This window comes from Lindgomyces ingoldianus (genome assembly GCF_010093535.1).
Source record: "Lindgomyces ingoldianus strain ATCC 200398 unplaced genomic scaffold BDR25scaffold_27, whole genome shotgun sequence".
NCBI classification, from domain to species: Eukaryota; Fungi; Ascomycota; class Dothideomycetes; order Pleosporales; family Lindgomycetaceae; genus Lindgomyces; species Lindgomyces ingoldianus.
Window position 1 is genome coordinate 927677 of NW_022985188.1, and position 20240 is coordinate 947916.

Genomic DNA, 20240 nt, shown 5'->3' on the forward strand with positions numbered 1-20240 from the left:
TTCTGTTCTACGAACTGTAGTGTACGATTCCATCCTCAGATGCACTTTTTGCGACCCCGACGTTGAAGGACGGGTTCTGAAGGTTGATGTCTTTGTGGAAAGGAGGGTTTTGACCGAAGATAGAATGGGCGAGGTTTTAAGCATAATCTTATAAGTGGAAACTAGCGCGGGTATGCAAGACACTATTATAGTTATGCTAAGCTCGACGAGGCTGGGTGTTGTCAGTGCGCGCGATGAGGGTGAGAAGGTGAAAAAGGGGGTGGGGGAAACGTACACGGTCAGAAGAGCTAGTGAAGAGTACCATGTCGAATCCGCATCTCGTTGCTGGCGCATGTATATGCGGTAGACCAGCGCGAGGGCATTGCTAACCAGCCCCCTAAAATGCGTCAGTAAAAGCTATTATCATAGTTTCAGTAGATCTGATACTCTAGGAAACACCACAGATGCACTTACACCACACCAGCCAAAAACACCAGCGCCAGTCCCAGCTTCTTCCTCCACCCCAAATTCAAACCAAACACCACTGGCATCGGCAACATGACACAGTAAACATCCCCTGCCACATTGAAGCTTGCCGTCACAATTGTCGGGATCTGCACACCCTTCTGCATCCTCTCCGCGAACGTAAAATCCCAGCTCTCACCTTTATGCGGAAACGTGTATATCGCATAGACGGGGATATTACTCCAATACACGAAGCCAAAGAAGATAATGCCAAACCAGCAGCAACAGCGCATCCAGGTGATGTTGCCGAAGAGTCGAAGGTACATGGCGAATATGGAAGTTTTAGCACACCACATTGCGGGACCGTAGATCATGCAAAGGACAGCGGCGCGCTTCTTAAATTGTTAATTAGGAGTTGGAGTAGAGGGGTAGTGGATCGTGGGAATGAGTGGGATGGTACCTTGAGCCAGACGGCGTTAATGGCGCTGATGGGGACGTCCCATGCGTGTCGTGCGGTTTCATCTACTGCACACACGGGAAAGAATTGCGGTTAGCTGTGTAGTTGTAGACGGTTGACTATGTGTGTGCTAAGCGTACACGTCATGATTACTACCCCATGAACGGTTGTCAGAATCCAGGCCAGGGCGCAGAAGTCTAGAGCCTTGGTCAATGGAAGATAATTGAAGGCTGGTTTATATGAGGGAACTCACAGTCATCAACGCGGAGTCCTGAGTACATCTTGAAGTTGGTATACATTCGCATACCTACAAAGAGAAAAGAAATTGTTATCAACGGGATGGAAACGCCGTATATTAGAGGACTAAGGGACGTCCCATTTTCAAAGTCCGGTGGTGAGCCATTAGGATTCACGAGGAGGGGTATCTTCGAGAGGTCTAAACCAGGAATCGACATTAAGAGTTGAGGGCAACTAGAACGTAGAGTAATACGTGATAAAAGGAGGAATGTTTAGACAAACAATTCAAAAGAGGGGTCTGATATTTGTACCGACCAGCGCAATGCTAGACTCTACAAGGAGTGAAGAGTGGTGGACGATGAAGGATGCGTGTCTCAGTGCCACTATTGTGGCGTAAGGTGCTCGATGAAAACAGCCGTTTATCCCGGCCCACTGGATCCCACCGGAGTTCAAGACATCCTATCATTTGACCACCATTGGCGGGAGGGAACTGCGTGTCTTCAAGTACCACTGGTGGTAGCGTAGCCCACCAACTCACCACATCGCCAGTGAAGGAGTTAGGTTTAGCGATGATTTCGAGTTCTCCGTGATTCTTGAGGGCCGCAAATGAAGAAGTCCATTTGTACTGCTTTGCTAGTATGTTATGCATATCCGATCTAGACAAAGTCTAATTGGAATACGGAGTGTCGGTATTTGATGTACCGGATGTCTGTCGCGGTACTCTCGACCGAAATCAACTTCAAGTGACGGACCCGAATAGCCAATGGGTGAAGGTACCGAGCGGATAGTTCTGAAGATGTCTCAAGCAAGGCACACTCGGACTCGTCTACGGCGGATATTTACCGAATCCTACAGGATCTACCCGCCCAAGGGTCATGTTGTCATGGCATCTACCGCTGCACCTAGTGGCCACAATTAGGCGATCGTATAGAAGTAATGGTGTTTCTCGACCCACCCCAGGTACCCTACCGAGCAGGTTCTCACATAGCACGGCGCACGACCAGAGTAGAGTTGATTTCTTTGGCATCTTACGAGAATTGGAGAGGGCGTAAAGGTGATTCTCATTTCTTTCCAAAATCAGATCCTAGTCATGTGGCCTCGTTTGGGCAGACATGCTGTACTTCTCATATCTGCGGATTTGCAGCGCAGTCGGGAAGAGTTCTCGAGGATTTTGTAGGGCCTAAGGCCATTAGACGACCGCTGTCCTCATTCGATCTGGACGAGAAGGCTTTGGTAAGAGAGCACCTGCACCAGAAGGATTTTGGGGTCCGGGGGAGGAAGGATCTTAAGCCACACACCCGGAACCACTTGGACATAGTTAGCCTCGCATTACAGGGGCTTCGAACCCAATTGCAGATAATTTATTCGAGAGGTTGTGAATGGGGATGGGCACTTGTGAGCTAGGACACTTATGATGGAGAGGAGGTGACTTGTTTCAGGCCTAGTTTATCCATGCGACTGCCACTCATCCCACTAGAACACGCCGCAGTGGCAAATATCATTGTGCCACCACCGCTTAAGACACATATCCACCCCGTCATCCTGAAGGGAAGCTTTGTTGCAGGTCTTGAATGAAGGAGGAGACTTGAACTTTAGGCAAATTGGGGGAGATGGACGCCATTTCACAGGCTCAAATTCGCAAAACTCACCTTTAGGTCGCAATTAAAGCCGCTCCTAACAGAAATACCGCCTTATATAAAGACGCGCGATAAAAAGCACCGGTAAGGAGTGACCAAGTTGGAATTCAAGAAAAGAATTGGCGAATACAAAAACTCAGGCACCTACGCATCCCACCCAACTCCTAGTGAGCCACCTCAGTTATGGCTAATGTGGATGAATCAAACAACGCTTGATGCCAAGAAAAAAAAGCAGTTTCCTCCCAACAACTGAGAATGAGTGACAACAGCATCAGTTTCATCTTGTTCGAAACACAAACATCCAACAACCAACTACCAAGCACGTGAACACGCGATACCGAACCTCTGTGCTATTCAACATCTTCCGTATGTACGTCGGCGATGTTTACTTGGCCTCACCACTCAGGGTCTTCATCTCCAGACCCGCCCTCATCTCTGCATCTTCTTTCTCTAACAACTTGTGCCCTCCGCTCCAAAGTCCCAATTTCCTTTTCACTGCCTTCCAACTTTCGATCGCGCCTATATAGACAGTGACACAGGAGAAGCTAATCCCCCATTCCCAGCCAATGGTCTCATGTTTGAAGACCTCTCGATTAATAATCGGGATGTAGATAATCGGGAACATTATTGTAAACCCCGCAACAACTGCCCAGAAGAGGAAGCGGTTTCGCCAAACGGTTGGGAAGACGGAGAGACCGGGTAGGAAGGAGGATTTAGTGTTAGGGTAGAGGTTGAACAGAGAGCGGGAGAAATGTTTGACTTCCCAGGCCGTGACAAGGAGAAGGAGGGTGATGGTGGCGTACGTGGTTGCGCGAGCGCGGAATACAATTCCACACGTCTCGTTCCAGCCTTCGTTACATCCGCTTCCGAGATTGCCACCTCCGGGTCCGATATACGCGACAAGGGAGAAAGATGCCAGACAGAGGGAACCCATGAAGAATCCGTAGATAAATTTGTCCGTAATGAGTTCCTTCGTGAAGACGCCAACTTTGAGGTCATGAGGTGGACGGAACATGATATCTGATTGGGATTCTTCAAGACCGAGGCCGATGGCGAGGAAAGAGGAGGTTATGAGGTTGACCCAGAGTATCTCAATAGGGGAAAGTGGGAAGACAGAATGGTTGTCGTTATCTTTGAAAGCGAGGCCGATGAGGAGAAGGATGACTTGGGCGATATTAGAGATTAGGAGGTGCATGAGAAACTAAACAAATCAATCAGAACCTAGAGGCAAGTAGAGGTTTGAAATGAGATGGTATACCTTCTGGATGTTGTCAAATAATCTCCGGCCCTCCTCGATCGCCTTCACAATCGAGGCAAAATTGTCGTTCGTAATAATCATCTCGGCAGCATCTTTTGCGACATCACTTCCCGTTCCCATAGCCATACCAACGTTTGCTTTCTTCAGCGCAGGTGAATCATTCACACCATCTCCAGTCATGACGCAAAATCTCTGCCTTCGCGCCATCGCATCCACCATCTTCACTTTAGAGGCTGGACTGCATCGCGCCAACACTAAGGGGAGGGTTGCCAACTTATCAATGGCTTCGTCGCTCATTTGATCGAAATCCTTGGCAAGAATGACGGCTGAACCTGCATCTGCGTTTGGGGCTGTGGTGTTCAGGATGCCAACTTCACGCGCGATGGCCATAGCTGTCCCATGGTGATCTCCAGTGAGCATGTGAACAGTGATTCCTGCCATTTGGCATTCCCGAACTGCTCCCGCAGTCTCTATACGAGGTGGATCATAGATAGCGACGAGCCCAAGATAATCGAGGTCTTTCTCAACTTCCGAACGCTCTCCGACGTCTGTGCCTAAAGATAGCCTCCTGTGGGCGACACACATGACACGGAGGCCATCGTCAGCCATCTTTTCCGCCTGGTGGAGAATAGCAATCCGCTCGCTTTCGGGGATCTTGAGAATCGGAATGATAGACTCGGGAGCACCCTTGGTGTATACGTTGAGGCGGCCGGCCTGATTATCTTTGTAGATAACCGTCATCTTCTTCACTGTCGAATCAAAAGAATATTCCGCGACGTGAGATAAAGGGAGCGACTCCAGCAGGCCGGGATTGCTCATTTCAAATCGCATAGCGAAGACGTGTAAAGCAATCTCTGTAGGCTCCCCTTTAGCAACCCATTTATTTTTCGTCTCAGACCCGTTCTCGCTCGGTGAAGTAGGACGACTTGATACACTTGATTGTCGAGTTGAAACATCAGTGTCGTGTTCGTCATCATCTCTGGCATCGCTCATTGCTTCGCTGTCTTTAGGTTCATCATTGAACTTCGAGGGAGGATCGCTAGGAGCCATAATGGTGGACAGGTTACAGAGTGAAATGGTGTGAAGAAATGTTGTTAGTAGAGCGTTTGGTCTGTAATCCTTCATGTCGATACGCTCATCATCTAGCCTAACGTATCCGCTCTCAGGGTCGAAAGGATCTGTAGTGTCATGTACCGAAATTGTTCCAACACCAGGGATGAGTGCCTTGCGAGTGATCATTCGGCCCTGCGTTAACGTTCCTGTCTTGTCAGAACAGATGTTTGTGACACCTCCGATCGCCTCAATTGACTGAGTCTTCCTCACAATGACCTTTTTGTCTGCCATTGATTTGGCTCCAACAGCCATTGTGATTGTGAGAACTGCGATAAGGGATTCTGGAATTACGGCGACGGCGACACAGATACCATAGATTAGGACCTCTCCACCAACCTGCCATTTATTGGCAGAAAAGACGACAATGGCTAGAGTGATAGCCAGCCCGAATAGTAGAAGAGCAAATTTACTCAAGGAGACCTGAAGGGGAGTGCCTTCCAGACCGAGGATCGTCTTCACCATCTTGATGAATTTCTTCCAAATTTCGAAAAGCCGCCCTCTCTCTTTAAAGTCATCGCCGACTTGCTGAAGCATGTGGGCAATTTTGCCAACTTCAGTTTGCATTGCCGTGGCAGTCACAATGCCAGTGCATCGTCCACCTTTCATTTCACTTCCAGCGAAGGCCAAATTCGTTCGGTCACCAGTAGGTAGATCCTCGTCGAGAAACACCTTGAATGGCGTCTTTTCGACTGGCAATGACTCTCCGGTAAGGAATGCCTCATCCGTATACGCATTCATTCCGTTGATCAGCCGCAGATCAGCAGGAACGATGCTACCAACGTCGAGGGAGACTATGTCGCCGGGAACAAGTTTCTCTGCCTTGATCTTTTCAAACGTACCATTGCGAAGAACATTAGATTCGGGCGCAGTGAGACTCTTGAGTGACTGGATTGTCTGCTCTGCTTTGTAGTCTTGGAAAAATCTGGAGAAGTCAACAAATGGACTACGGAGGAAAGCTTGCGACTTGCCCAACGATGACATTAAGAAGAATAACTGCGGTAATAACACCACCTTCGATGTAGTCATCGATACCGAAGCTGAGTCCCATGGTGATCACAAGTACCTATGAAAATTAGCGCCTGCCTGACCACATATTCCTTTCTTCAGTCGATATCCAAACAAAGTATATCTATCGAATTTGATGATTGCTGATAGGATGTGTCACAAACTTTGAGAGAGAGGCTTGTGTCGAACTTCTATTCCCTCGCATCTGACATGTGGGCAAATATTGGCGAAGTGCGCGTAGAGATTCCCGGATCTTCATATTTTCAATCTGTTCACTTACAAGAGTCAAACTGTTCGACACCTGCCTCAAGAAAATCTCCCACAAGGATAGCCCTTCAGCTCCTTTAACCGTGTTAGAGCCATACAGCCCAAGACGATATTCCGCTTCGGTGACGCTGAGTCCATTGCTGTTAGGTAATCAGTGAGTTAGGTACATGTAATAAATTTAGCATGTTCCATACGTAATGTCAACGTCCAGTGCTTGGGCGACTTGCGCTGGCGTGAGGGTATGAGGAACTCCGAGCGGTGCCGGCACTTTTCCATTGCGTGCTTGGGGCTGCAGCGTTGGTTGTTGACGTGCAGTGTTTGATCCATGATTATTGCAGCTTGATTGGGTTCGTATAGGAGGTTCGGCTGCCTCCTCGACAGTAGGTAGCGTGCTCTCTTCACCCATTCAATTAGAAATAGACACCAAAATTGGTTGTGGGAGAGAGGAAAAAAAGTTAGCGGAGTGCAGTTATAAGCGTTTGTGTACCGTTAGAGTGGGGTAACACATGACACGCCAGGGAGCTACGTGGATCCTCCAAGCTCGGCGAGTGCATCCGCGACTCTTGGTAATTTGCCATTCTCGCCTCACTCTCACTGGTAAGGGCCACGGGGATAGGAGCACAACCCTGCGTCTCCCCACGGAATGGCTTCCCCCTGTGCGGCGATTGGAGAAACCCTGCAAAGAGGCGTGAAAGCAGAGCGTGGAGGGAACGCATACGACACGACAGTTGCGAAGAAGCCGCCAAATGGATAGAGTAGACACTAGTTCTGGGAAAGATGATAAGACTCTTGGCTGGTTATAGAGGCTGGCTCCAAGAACCTTCTAACACCCTTTGTGTCTTGATCAAAGGTATCGATATAACACAGCCACGATGCCGAGGGCTTGGTGGTGGGCGATTGAGCGATCGTCATGTTTGCTCGATGGACTTCGTTGGAGATCCGACGGTACGGCGCCAGAGGTGCGAGGTGCGTGGCGTGTGGCCAATACCCGATAAACTGACCTGTCAGGGGCTGTCAGCGAGAAGAAGCGTCGCTGCAACGCTCTCCAACGCTCCCATAAGGAACAGGATGCCCTAGTAGTTGTAATAAGAATACAAACGTCGCTGCAAACGGAGTAGGTGAAGGTCGGACGTCTGGTAGGTGGTTTATGGTTCATCCGATCCGAAAGTGCGACCGAAATGCCTCAGTCACGTGGAGATAAGATATAGCGAGCCTCGGCTCAAAGTGATCTTGGATCTTGGCCATCAAGGTGTCACTTCACAACATCATCAGCATCTTGTCACTGTTATCAAGGCAAACCGAGAACAATTTTAAATTCATTACATCCAGAAGCGCCAAATGACCCTTATGATGCTGTTTTTTCCGACCCTTATGTTTCTCGTGAAATCGTAGCGCCCAACGGCCGGCCCCTCTATCAGCTCTCCCTGTGCGCCTCGGCTTCAGAGACGTCTGATGAACGACGAGGGGCAAGCTGTGTATCTGCTTCCGCCAACGCAGCCTCGAGGCTCATGTTGAAGGTTGCTGCAAGATATTGAGCGTAGCGTGTTCGATATGCCGACGCCATGTTGTCGGTAGACTTGTACAGCTCCTTTTTTGATGAAGCGCCTACACATGCATTAGACGAAAAGCCTCCACCTGAGTGGTCATGTATACCCGATGCCGGAACGAGAACTATCGAGGGCGGGCTAGGGGATGTCTTGGGAAGAGACGAAGGAGATGTAGAGAAGGGAAGATGAGGCATGATGGTGAATGTGAATGTGAGTGTGATGGCGAGGTGAGGGTGATGGTGATGGTGATGGTGATGGTGATTGTGATGGTGATGGTCCTGAGGTCAAGCAAGTGTTGCTAGATGATAGCTCTCTGAGATTGATATTTTCGTTGAGAAGGATCAGGATAGAGTTGTAGGTGAGTTTCGAAGTTGATCAATGGCTCCTTCTAGCAGAGCAGCCGCTCTCTTTATATACGGACACGACAGATCCAGTTTGAAGTACGTACCTCTCACCGCAACACCCGACGCAGCACGAATAGTCGCAGTCTAACGATAAGTTCGAATCGGAGACCGACAGGGATGTAGTGGCTGATCACGATCATAACCAATTGTTACAGCATTATTGGCGGCTGTGTTATCACTTTATGCACCTTAATAGGAGCGTGACCCCAGCGGAGGCTAGCATGAGCCATTTCCTGATGCTTCTCCACACACCACCAGAAACCGCGCATCCGGGCGCCCAATGTAAAGTCTGGGGAAACTTCAGGGGCAACGCTGTTGATCCAAACCTTTACGGGCCACATGCAGTTTTGGTTCCCTGCTGTCGACCATGTTTCACCAATTGCCGTCTTTTTGATTTCTGCAGGTGGATTTGCATTACTCGAGCACGCAGATGGCGTCCACGATACTTGGCCAGGCGTCCCTTCTCACGATGTTGTCTCCTTCGTCTTCACTGCTGATGTTGTATCCTTTGACTAACGCCGAGACACGCTGCATGTTCGTGTCAGCTGTTGGGATGCAAAAGCAAGAGAGGCCGCCACGTCTCCACCCTACCGTCACACCAGCCACGCATCCAATAGTGTCCTCCAGCTGAGCGATGACGAACCACGGCAACACAGTGGACGCTGCCGTGGTTAAACCAAAATGAGCGGCTTGCCTGTCCACACCTGCACGCCGCCCAGGCCGATCCAGTCAACGGCCGTGCCACCCCCGATGTGGTTTCTAGAACACAATGTGGACACTTGTGATGAAAGGGCATGAAGAGCTTCCTCGAGACCTTTCAAACCGGTTTTCTATAGCCTGTTTCAATGCTGCATCCGTCTGCATATACCTACCTTAGGCGCTCCTCAAGCTCGATGTTGTAGTTCAACTTTAGCCGCTGCAAAGTGCGGTTGTATCGTCGAAAGAATCCAGCACCTTTATACGTCAGTGACCCAGTCTATTGCGCAAAGCGTGCTTTCGACATTTCAGGGGTCGGGTTCACGACACTCAAGCGACCATGGTACATGGCATGATACCATTTCGCAGCCCACATCTCTCGCGATCTGGGGCGGAATTACGGCATAGAAATGGTTTAGAAGATGGCCAAATGTCACAATGTCAAGACACGTCGTTCTAGCGAATTCCTCGCGTGTGGCCAAGGTCACGAGCCCCGTGCGACACTACGGTGATCGTGAGGGGCTTCCAGCCCTAAGATCGCTACATTCGGCTGCTCTCCTCACGTCCGGCGAGCTCCTCCGATCTAACCACAACGACTCGTAGAGATCACCTCTTCGTTGGCCTGGGTCACTACAGGTCTCGAGATGTGATGCTTTCCAACCTCTGTTCTCTTGCAGCATCCGTCCAAGGTTCACTCAAGTCACTAGGATCCCATCAGCAGTACAGTTCTTGTTCACTTTTAGTTCCTTCGTCTGCTAAAGTTTCGTTGTATATCATACGACCCGAATTAAGCTTCAGGTTTCACTTCTTGTATATCTTTATCGCGGCTCTCTCCCCAGCCCTCCCTTTTTATTAGCTGCTCCTCATCTTGTTGGCCACGGACTAGAATGAGCCATTTTTCGAAATGCACTGACACCTCCCCAACGGATGGTCGATCTCCAACTCTAATCCAACTTCAGTCTCTCCCAGCCAGAGGACCGACACACAAATACAGTGGACACATGCATAGTCTCTAAATCGCCACTTTATAGGTTCCTGGCTATGCGCTCTTTTTCTAACTGGACCATCGATCATCTTCCCATGGAGGGCGATTCTAGTCGAGACTTCAACGCCGCTGTCAGCTTGGATATCATGCATCGTCATCAGCATCTTCAGCCATGCGCAACCACTTCGAGCACCCATCTGTCTTGGGTATATTTAATAGGTTGATCAAACCGCCATTGGGTATTTCGGTAATGGGTGTTGTAAGACTTCATCAATCTAGCATTAACGCAATCTTTGGCTCATGCAAGAATCCCTTCAAGACATGTGCTCACTCGGGTTACCAATGATCTAACCCCGCGAACATCGGCGGTAGGCCCCACCACCTTGCATGGCGTCTATTTTTTTTTTGGAATGAGGCAACTACTCGCTTGAGCCAACAATCTTATCAGACAACTTTCCCCCGCCCGGAAAAAAACTCTTCACGGCCTCTTCAACCTGTGCTTCGCTCTGCCAAATCGTACACCGCTGCGCTATTTTCATATTCGATACCTCGCTAGCTCCATGCAAGATAATTTTCCAACAAGCTTATCTGCATGTCGACCATTTGGGGCAGCCTTCTTCACACGTTCACGAAAAGACGCGGTTGATTCGTGTTCTTATCTTTCTGGCCATGTTTTCATCCTAAATTTGCTCCTTCGCAGACTTACTACCGAAACGGGGCCTCCGGGGCTAGGGGCCAATTGTCAGAAATGTTCCGGTCGTGGGTGAAACGGGTTCATCCTTTGAAAAGTTCAGCTTGAGCATAGTTCTGCTGAGTGCTCATAAGCGAAATCAATTGGTTTTCAGGACCTGGGGTATTCCAATGAGGGCTTCTTATTCGATCTACACCCAGGTCTATGAAGGACATCTCTTGGTGGACCTTTCCGACAAGCAAAGGTCAAGCTGGTACCCACACTTAACGTTGCCGCGCTGAAGCCTAGTTGTATGCGCCAGGATAGATGTACGTCTGAAAGATCACTTGGCTCTCAAATCACGCCCGCCCTATCCCCAAGGCACAGACTCGATCAGCAGGAAAGCCTTTATGGGACATCTGAGGATGCATTGTTAAGTATGTTCCTTTTTCGCGTAGAGGTTTCAGCCTCAAAGCTTGCACTAGGCATAGCGTATCTCTGACTCTTCAACGCGATGAACATTCAATTCGTATTTATATAAGTGGTATTTCTAACCCTGTGCAAGATTTGTTGTTTCTCCTCAGTTGCACTAACCACTGCGGTGAGCTATGACACTTCTATGACACTTGATTTCAAGCCACTCAGTCTTGCCCCTCTCCGAAAGAAGACACGGCGTCAAAATGAGTCCTCTATCCTCCAAAAGCTCGTCGTAGTTCTTTACCAACCCAAGAGGAATGCGAAATTTAATTTACGGCCACACTTGGTCCAGTACCCTCACACCTTCAATGAGAACAGATTCGAGATATTTATCCACTACGGATCGTACAGCTATAAGAGCGATCGCAGCCCATTCCCGAGAGGGCTTCCACTCTGTCTTCTTACCCGCAAACAGATTCTCTACGAGGCCATTAAAGAATTCTACCAGAAGGCCCGGTTGGCCAATTACACCGAACCTGATGAACATGACGAGTCCTACAAATCAACTAACGACTTGATCTCACTTTCTAGATTTCGTGAGGTTGGCCATAGCTATATCACAGATGCGATTGCTTTGTCGGTTAAGGGCATTGAGGACTAGGATCAATTTAGTTCCACTTCAGTTACAGCAACGTTCCTCCTAGATAAAGAACCAGATGAGGGACTGGATTGGGGAGATCTGGAGCCCGGGAGCTCTGAGTCCCCAAGACGTTAATCATGATTGACATTTTTCGGCGCAGTGGGCCTCATAGGGACTGCCGGATTCTAAAATAACGCATAGGGGTATTCTATGCTTCCGTGATGCCAACGGCTGCCCTCATTAAAGTTTCAGATCCACGCGATGGACGAGTTTCATTCAGGCGTGAAGATAGGAAGCAGGTAGTTCGTCCTCCTGTGCTTCTTTCAACTCACACTTCTCTTTTGCTACATTTTGCAGGACAAGGGTGGTTACTACTGACGAGCAACGCATTATATAATTTGTTATGAGCAGTCGCCTCTCTCCAAATCCTATGCGTGGGGATAACTCCTCTGATCTGTGGTGGCTGTTGTTGCTTTTTCCAGCTGTTATTTCCTTTTGCCAAAATTGTGTTAGTAAAACCCTCATCCTCAGTGCACAACACTCTTTCGCTCTTCCTCTACTTAAATATTAAACTGAAGCTCTTCAAATATCATTCCGCAATGGTGTCCGCCGACAGTGCTCTAAGGCTAGGCCCCTCGTCGTTCAACCCGAAAACTATACCTGCAACCTCCTCCCTTTTCTCCAACCTACCTCGAGAATTACGCGATCGAATATATGAATATCTTCTCCATGGATCATGCTTCCAATTTCTAGAGCATATTCTACTTGTCGTTCTCGCAAATGATGGCTCTGATGGCTCGGTTAGCGGTCTACCACTTTGGCTCCTCACAAACAAGCAAATCCTGAGCGAGGGACTCTCTGAATTTTACCGTCATGCCCGTTGCATCCGGACTTCTATGCGAAGGGATGTTCCTCTGAAATGGTGCAACCAATGCAAGCCAGCCTCCGGCCAGTATTCCTTTGGCGATGCGCATCTTCTAAGAGTACATCAGATCCAAACGATTGATCTTGACAATATTGAGTTCACCTACTATACCAAGTATCCAGAAGGCACACCAGCTACTCTTTTCCTCAATCGTGGATACCCGGTTCTCCCATTAGACCATTGGCTACGGGGTCAACGACACTCCCTAAAGAATCTTAAACTCACGTTTCTTATTGCAGGGTCTTACCCTTCAATTTATAATGCGGAGGAATGGAAAGTGGACCTCTCCCCTATGAGATATTTGGGTACTCCAGCGAATGTTGAGTTTACCATTAAGGAACCGAGATTGCTCAAAGGAGATATTGGCCACGTCCGCGCGTGTGCTGCGGTTCTACAACTTCTTCAAATGGAGTTGGAATTTATGGCTAAGAGTTTAGTCGGTGCGGAGAAGAGCGGATGCGTTGTTAAAGATTGGATCGCTCTAAAAGGCAAGTCCGAGGGCCAGTATGAGGACACTTGGGAACATGAATGGCATCTACGAGTGAATCGAGGAGTAAATCGAGCCGAGCGAAGGGAGGTTGATAACGTTGGACTGCTGTTCTGGAAACTATATTCTCACCCAGACCAAAGCTACGAAAGAGTGAAGGGGAACCAGGATGGATGGATGGAGTGGCGTTGTAAGAGGACAACTGATAGAATCAGGGTAGAGGTGCCTGATAGCCGGCGCCTCACTCAAACCTCGCAACATCCTAATACAGAGGTTCGAAACCTTATTATAGCGTAATGTAAGGAATATTAAGGCGTTACTAAACCCCTCTAACTTTTCCCGGTGTGCCCTCGCGAATACTCTCAATCCTCATACGCCACAAAGGCCTCTTTCAATTCTCTGAACCCCTTCGTGGCTGGTCTTAACATCTTACACTTGGATCTTCCATCCAGTCCTTAATACTCCGTCCCTAGCTTAATCTTGTGTCTTCTGCGACACGGAAGACTTCATACTAAGCATTTGTATGACTTCAGTATGCACGGGAGGGGTCGGCGTGTGGATGGGTGGAATACATAACGAACCGAGGATTCAAAGCAAAGGTCATTGTCGAGGGCAGTGATTGCAACTCGGGTACTGCGTAATGCCAAAATGGGTATTTTGAGTAAACCCTCAGACGGCTACTACGCTGCGTGGTCCTATACACTAGGGAAGTTTGATGCTTCGCTGATGACGGAACTGTGTCAAGAAGTTATTTATTTATGATCTTTCATATTGAATGAATACATCAAATCAGAAAACTGTGCTTAGAAAGTAGTGCTAATAAATTTAGCTGAGGATTTCAAAGGCAAGGGGTCAGAAATTTTGGCTGGTGGCCGTGGTATTGGAATGAGGATTCCGCGCTACAAGTACAGTAGGCTACCCAGGTAAAAGAAAAGTTGAGTGAGCTTGTTTCGATGGTAGGGTCGTGTGTAGCGTATCATGTCTGAGTGAACATGGTCGATATGGATCTTCTTGAGAGGATGTGTCGAGCGAGTCTTCACATTTTATTTAGTGGTTGCGGGAGTGTTATAGAACGAGAGTCAAACGAGACTAGCCTACAACTTAATTTCTCTAAACAGCGTTGAATTAAGAGTTAGCATTGGGGATATCTCGGCAGCTAGTAAGACTGATTATTCATCATATTGATACCTATCCGTAACCAGGCCAAGTCACTATCTACAAGTGCCTGTACCCCTCTATGTACCATGGGTGCCCTAGAGGCTCCACATCAATACAACGCACTTCCGCTGCACCACCACCAGGCTTACATTATCTGTCGCTGTTGTTACTACTTCGTACCAGATTACCATTGTTGCATGTTACCATTAGTGGGCCAAGTTTGAGCCACCCAAATCAAAGACATGTAGCAGATATTGTAGTGCTCTAAGAGACACAGTGTGCTGTTTGATGACCCTTCATAGAATTTCTCGTCAGCAAGTTCCTGCCTCTAAATTATGATGCAGACGTTCTGATAAAGATAGGAATGAAATGGTGCATGTTGAAAAGGGTGCTGTTATGAAGGCCTCAGGCCTAACTATATCCTGATCCACTACCTTCTGCCTACTTATAAGGGAATGACTGTGGCGCAGGGAAGCTGCTGCAAGTCATTAATGATAATTGTAGGAGTTACTAACCCTTGAGTCAACCATGAAGCTTCTTTAGATAAGTCTCGGTCATTATTTGAATCTGAAGCACTGGAATGAATTGGATCACATTTGTAGCTTTTCGCACTCAATTATAGGAGCTAACGCCGAATTAGGGCAAAGCTAACCTGATCTTTCGCAGATCCCAATGCGATCTATATGCCCCGCCATCATTTCAACCCCATTCCTGTACCTGATTTTCCCTGGTATCATATCCCGTAACACTCTTGTTAGACAACTAATAGTTTAACTATTTCGGTGCTGCCCCTACCTAGCTATAGTCTTCACACCAGAAATGCCATGCATCTTGTAAATTGAGCTGACCCACCCTCGGATTGCCCCAGGCGGGGGTATACAGCATCTCTAGCTGGAGCCGACTCAAGTTTGGAAGTTTCATCCAATGAGTCTTTTGGCAACAATTTGGGAGAAGAGCGTAAGGGTCTCAAAAGGTTTTAATTCTGTGGTGTTGATTTTCTTTTTGTTGAAGCTTCATTCTCAGGATTGGACAGTGAGTGTTGAAGAACTGAAGAGTAGCAAAGGAGAAAGAGGGGGTAGATATTCTCTTATTGCAGGCTCCCTCCCAAATATCCTACGTGTCTCACTCCTTATATATATATTGACTAATGCATCATGTTTATCCTCCCCTGTTTCATCGCGCTCATTCAGTTTCCTTTTGAGCTCCTCAGTGTTCCCTGTCTCGAATCAACAGCTACTGCAGTAGAAGTGCATACAATCAAATCCTTCATAAAGAACCCAAATATCAGCCTGGAAGGTTTCTGTTGAATCATATGCAGCAGTACAAGGCCCTGAAGGGGAGTCGGGACAGATATTCATCTCTGAAAGGCGGTTTGACCTGACGGTAGAGAGACATGATATTCTACGCCTGATAGATTCGGTGGCGGTCTCTGAGGGTTAGAAGGAAACTGATAGGATTGATATAAATATGTGCGTTGAAATTGGCATATAGCGAGAGAGGGATCACAGGTTAGATTGGGAGCAACCCTCTCCGTGACTTCTTGTGGTAGTATATTTTCCGTCACAGTTGGTGTTAAACTGCATGAACACGCTTATAATACGTTTCCCGAGTTCCGTCCCTAAACTTGAACTTCCATGCACTCAAATGCACGCAAGGAAATTCAACTAAGCGTTCTTGAAATTTTAGAGGATGTGGTGGTAAGGTAATTGAGGTGTCGCTATCCAAACTTAACGAAACATCTTAATTCTCCTTTTCGAACCAGACTGCTTGATACTGACGGATTTCATGGGATTGCTTGAGGCGAAATTCGAAATGAAATAGTTTCTTCCTTCTCCTCTAGATGAGGTTGTCCCCTGAAGAGTAAATGCACACATAAAACGTTGTTCACTATTTTATGATAGCGCAGTCGTAAGGGGACAGTGAATTGTTCCAAGGGACAGGATTTCTTGTATAATCTTAGAATAACGGCTGGGGCTAAGAGTGGGAATACCACACATGGTTTCCAAATTTAAAATCTATTGTATGCAAAAATCAGAGCATATCTTAGCGTTCCTTAGATCTTTTTTTCCCTCACTAAAATTATATAGGGTAACTAAATTTTAACAGAATTCTAGATAAATTAACAAATTCTTTCTAAAAACATTGTTAGTAGGTTAAAGCCTTAAGTTTATATAAAAAATACTGTTCTTAGTGCTTTTTTTAGAGTAACAGGACAACAATAGGCCTAAATTAGAGGGCTAGAGCAGCCCTATCCCCCTAGATAGATCAGATTAACCTAGAGAGCAACCCACTAGCCTATTCTACGCGGGCAAGGGCGCAGGGCCTGTCAGAGAAGCCTAAGGAGCCTGCTAGTAGTAATAAACAGAAGCTAGCGCGTGGGGAGTTAATTTAGCAATAGGAGCAAGTAAAAGAAGCTTATTATATCCTAGCGCCTATAAAAAATCCTCTACATTTTAAACTGCATAAAAAAAGCAGTCTTTATAGTTAGTAATAGTAATTCTAGACTACATAAGTAGGAGAAACTAACAGATGTTTATATAAACACAATTATTAAGCCCTTAACTACTTAGTTTAATATACTAGGGTAGTTAGGGCTAACAAGGAAGGCCAGAGATGCTATAGGCGTGATACATTATAATCTAACGCGTTGTTACTCTTAAAAAAGTTAGTATATGTAACGGCACAGGCAAGACAATGGGTCCGAATGCGGTGGGAATCCACTCAGAGGCATATGGGAGTGCGTGGGGACTCAGAACCTGGGAATGCCATTGACACCTATAGGCCTTGTACGAAAGGATATCAGAAAACTACCGAGCTAGCTACGGGGGCGAGGTGCGACTAAATACATGAGGGAATAGGGGTAACAGCAGGGGTCGGGGCCAGGTCGGGGTCGGGGCCGATACGGGGGCCTTCCGGGCCATCCAAGATGGAACGATTCATGAGGATCGTTACAGTATACATGCTTCTCTATACGGAGGTGCTTCGCAAAAGTCAGGGCCGGTGGCCAGTGCACAGCCACCAAAACGCCTCTTCCTAATCAGGCAGGGGGCCCGAGCAGGTGCAGCGACAGCTCATTCATGCGCGATGCGCTGTAATATGAGGATTTGTATGTAGAAAACATTCCCCTATAAAGAGGGCGTCCTCTAGTAGCCTCTATTAACTTAAATTGCTATTTTTAGTAAATTATAGGAGCAAAGTATTTTAACCTAGCGACTAGAGCTTAGGTAGTTGCGCTCTGTACTAATAGAGGAGTCTTAATTAAAGCAGTTGCAGCAACTACTAGAGTCTAAGAGCGTACGCAGAGGAAGATTATACAACGCGCAAAGGATAGAGATTAGAAACCTGGAGAACCCCTGCTTAACAAACATCTTAAAGACGCTCCTAAACCTGGCGCTCTATTAAAGAGGACTCCCTCGCTTAACGCCCTTGTTGCTGCCACTGTACAGAAGGATTAGAATAGGCGTGAAATGTTAATAATGCAGCTAGAATAAGAGCTTAAACAGTAGGGTAGAGAGATTAATTACTCTACTATTTACAGGTCTCTAATTACTTAGGGATTTAAGAGCGTTAAGCTAACTTAAAAGCCTAGCCTTACTTTAAAGATAAGGAAGGATTAATTAGAGTTCTGCCTTTAACACTAGCACTAGAACTTAGAGCAATAGAAAAACGTTATATAGAGCAACAAAACTTCTATTATTATAAGGGTAAGGCAAGGCTCTGTACAGATTTAGAGACAGCCTGCTAAGAAGTACAACAGGACCTATATACAAGAGAGATAGAAGGGTTATAGTAAATTTATGTTTTAGGGCTGTTTTTTGTACAACTATAAAGGCCTCTTTTATATTTATAAGACAGAGACAGTAAAACAGAAAAAAAAGGCTTGTAAAGAAGTAGAGAAACTAAATAAGGCTTTAAAGCCTTTAAAGAAGAAGGAATAGAAGCTTAGTACTAGAATAAGAAGAGTTAGATTAAGAGGCGTACAAGGGCCTTGTCACGATTGTGCACAAGTAAGGTTATAGAGCTTTACAGAGGTCTAGTTTAATTACTACGTGAGGTATTATAGTAAGTACAAGACGTTGTGTGAGAAATAGAAAAGTTTAGAAGGAAATTAGTAATTAAATACTTAGCTTAGAAGTCTAAGCACTTTAAGTATAAATTAAGCCTATTTTAGGTTTAGTTAGTGTTAAAGCAGTTTATGCTTAAGTTTATGTCTATATTATATTATATTTATGTTAGATGTGCACTAATAATACTCTAGTACATGTCTAATATAGTTATATCTAGGATCTAAGGAGGATACTATAACAGTACCCCCCCTCTTATTAAAAAAGGAATCCTTTACATTAGTAGTTCTAGCATTAAGTTGTCTTTATTAGGGTATAAGTTTAGTTTAGATAAGTATTAGGTGTAGAATTAAGTTACTGTAGAGTTTTTTTATAAGGCTTTTATAAGTTCTTATAATAGTTTGTTGTATCTAGTTTATTTTATAAAGTATTTATAAATACATTTTTTTTATTAAACTAGATCTATTTAACATTTTCTATAATATATTCTAGTTTATTATTTATAATAATAAGTTTAGGTAGCAGGTTTAGCTGTTTAAGTAGATAGTTAGATTTAGAGGCTACTTAGCGCAGTAATAATATATAAAACACAGGGTGTATCTTTATGCTGTTAGGTAGAATTAATTAGTAAGTGTGTAATAAAACTATATAAGCTACTATAAAGGGGCTAAGGTTCTTTTAATTAAGTTTCTTTAATTATTAGTTTATTTAAATATTTCTAGTGTCTAGCTAGACCTTCTTGCTAGCTGCATATGTAGGGGCAGAGGTTTAAGATTAGTTTATGTACTTTTGTTAAAAAGCTTAAGCTTATATAAGCTTTTTATAAACATATTTAAATATATTTTAGATTTTATTAATAAGTCTATTTACATTTATTACTTATATAAATTAATAAGTTAGTTAGGGGGTATTTAAAAGTAGTTTAAATATTATTTAGAGGTAGTATTTATAGTTTGCTAAAAATAAAGATACTTATATTAATTTAAATGTTATGTTATTAGCTTTAAACTATGCTATAGCTAACTATTTTACCTAGTTATTTTGCTAGTAGTTTATATACACTTATAGAACTTATTTTATTATAGTGTTTACATTCTTAGTCTAGCTGTTAGTCTCTAGGTAAAAAGCTATAGATAGATAAAAGATAATTTAAAGCTATTTATAAAGTTTATTCTAGAAGGCTAAGACAAACTATGTACCTCTGTCTAATATAATTATGTTAGGCAGGCTATAGTAAACTTATACATATTAGTAGAATAACTAGGCTATATTAGAGGCAGTTATAGAGGAACATAGTATTAAGTGTTAATACTTAGTTAAGTAATTAATAACTACTATAATATTTATATACCTTTTAAATAAAAGTAGGTTTATAATAAAATTAATTAATATATCTTTTTAAGCTTATTTAGAGATTAAGAGTAGTTTAAGTAGGCTATTATACCTTTTTTAAAAGGCTTTTACTTTATAGTAAGTATAGCAACATAATACGTATTAGCGTACTATATAGAACATGCAGGGCTAGTAGTACTCTCTCTGTAGTAGGTTAAGAGTCTTTTCTCTGCCTAGGTGTCTTTTAATAGGTAAGTTGTGTATAATTTAGAGTAGTTTAATTCTTAGTTTATTAGAATTAAAAATTATAAGTTAGTTATAGTAATATAGCTTACTATTTTAGTTTTTATAGTTAGCTAGTGTTACTTTTTTTAACTAACTAGCGCTGTTTTAGAGCAGGTCTAAAGTTTCTTAGATAAATTTATTATTTAAATACTTATTAGTAATAATTTAATTAATTATCTAATTTATTTTATTTAGGTTAAGGTCTAAAAATA

The 20240-nt window shown here is 45.0% G+C and overlaps 7 protein-coding genes across 7 annotated transcripts; 3 read left to right on the forward strand and 4 right to left on the reverse strand.

The window, feature by feature from the left end:
• Positions 1-35: 35 nt before the first annotated feature.
• On the reverse strand, positions 36-1356 carry BDR25DRAFT_358272 (uncharacterized protein; the record flags this gene model as incomplete). Its single annotated transcript, XM_033695921.1, has 6 exons — positions 36-161; positions 208-376; positions 454-836; positions 905-966; positions 1042-1098; positions 1155-1356. The coding sequence occupies 6 exons, from the start codon at positions 1354-1356 to the stop codon at positions 36-38; spliced, it is 999 nt and encodes a 332-aa protein (XP_033544861.1).
• A 50-nt stretch (positions 1357-1406) lies between these two features.
• BDR25DRAFT_358273 (uncharacterized protein) lies at positions 1407-3102 on the forward strand (the record flags this gene model as incomplete). The annotated part of the gene is made up of 10 exons (XM_033695922.1): positions 1407-1526; positions 1554-1654; positions 1688-1724; positions 1799-1881; positions 1935-2010; positions 2045-2533; positions 2616-2641; positions 2687-2793; positions 2865-2967; positions 3030-3102. The coding sequence occupies 10 exons, from the start codon at positions 1407-1409 to the stop codon at positions 3100-3102; spliced, it is 1215 nt and encodes a 404-aa protein (XP_033544862.1).
• Positions 3103-3160: 58 nt separating this feature from the next.
• On the reverse strand, positions 3161-6194 carry BDR25DRAFT_233405 (sodium transport ATPase 5; the record flags this gene model as incomplete). Its single annotated transcript, XM_033685437.1, has 3 exons — positions 3161-3976; positions 4034-6068; positions 6094-6194. 3 exons carry the CDS (start codon positions 6192-6194, stop codon positions 3161-3163), a joined length of 2952 nt encoding a protein of 983 aa, XP_033544863.1.
• Positions 6195-7716: 1522 nt separating this feature from the next.
• On the reverse strand, positions 7717-8497 carry BDR25DRAFT_305383 (uncharacterized protein). Its single transcript, XM_033690401.1, has 2 exons — positions 8072-8497; positions 7717-8023 (listed from the first exon to the last, which is right to left on the reverse strand). The coding sequence occupies exons 1-2, from the start codon at positions 8157-8159 to the stop codon at positions 7833-7835; spliced, it is 279 nt and encodes a 92-aa protein (XP_033544864.1). The 5' UTR covers positions 8160-8497; the 3' UTR covers positions 7717-7832.
• A 2842-nt stretch (positions 8498-11339) lies between these two features.
• BDR25DRAFT_316614 (uncharacterized protein) lies at positions 11340-11798 on the forward strand (the record flags this gene model as incomplete). Its single annotated transcript, XM_033691614.1, has 1 exon — positions 11340-11798. One exon carries the CDS (start codon positions 11340-11342, stop codon positions 11796-11798), a length of 459 nt encoding a protein of 152 aa, XP_033544865.1.
• A 200-nt stretch (positions 11799-11998) lies between these two features.
• On the forward strand, positions 11999-14204 carry BDR25DRAFT_358276 (uncharacterized protein; the record flags this gene model as incomplete). The annotated part of the gene is made up of 7 exons (XM_033695923.1): positions 11999-12083; positions 12186-13462; positions 13574-13640; positions 13693-13742; positions 13784-13928; positions 14019-14094; positions 14150-14204. The coding sequence occupies 7 exons, from the start codon at positions 11999-12001 to the stop codon at positions 14202-14204; spliced, it is 1755 nt and encodes a 584-aa protein (XP_033544866.1).
• Positions 14205-14345: 141 nt separating this feature from the next.
• Positions 14346-16344, reverse strand: BDR25DRAFT_358277 (uncharacterized protein; the record flags this gene model as incomplete). The annotated part of the gene is made up of 15 exons (XM_033695924.1): positions 14346-14442; positions 14536-14654; positions 14694-14738; positions 14808-14922; positions 14960-14972; positions 15000-15074; positions 15160-15312; positions 15379-15460; positions 15493-15563; positions 15603-15754; positions 15796-15924; positions 15978-16064; positions 16107-16183; positions 16218-16234; positions 16266-16344. 15 exons carry the CDS (start codon positions 16342-16344, stop codon positions 14346-14348), a joined length of 1311 nt encoding a protein of 436 aa, XP_033544867.1.
• Between the last annotated feature and the right edge of the window lie 3896 nt (positions 16345-20240).

Coding starts and splice junctions, on each gene's coding strand:
- BDR25DRAFT_305383 (XM_033690401.1), bottom strand. CDS start 8,159: ATGCCTCATCTTCCCTTCTCTACATCTCCTTCGTCTCTTCCCAAGACA. Junction 8,024..8,071: donor AGTTCTCGTTCCGGCATCGG/GTATACATGACC, acceptor ATGCATGTGTAG/GCGCTTCATCAAAAAAGGAG.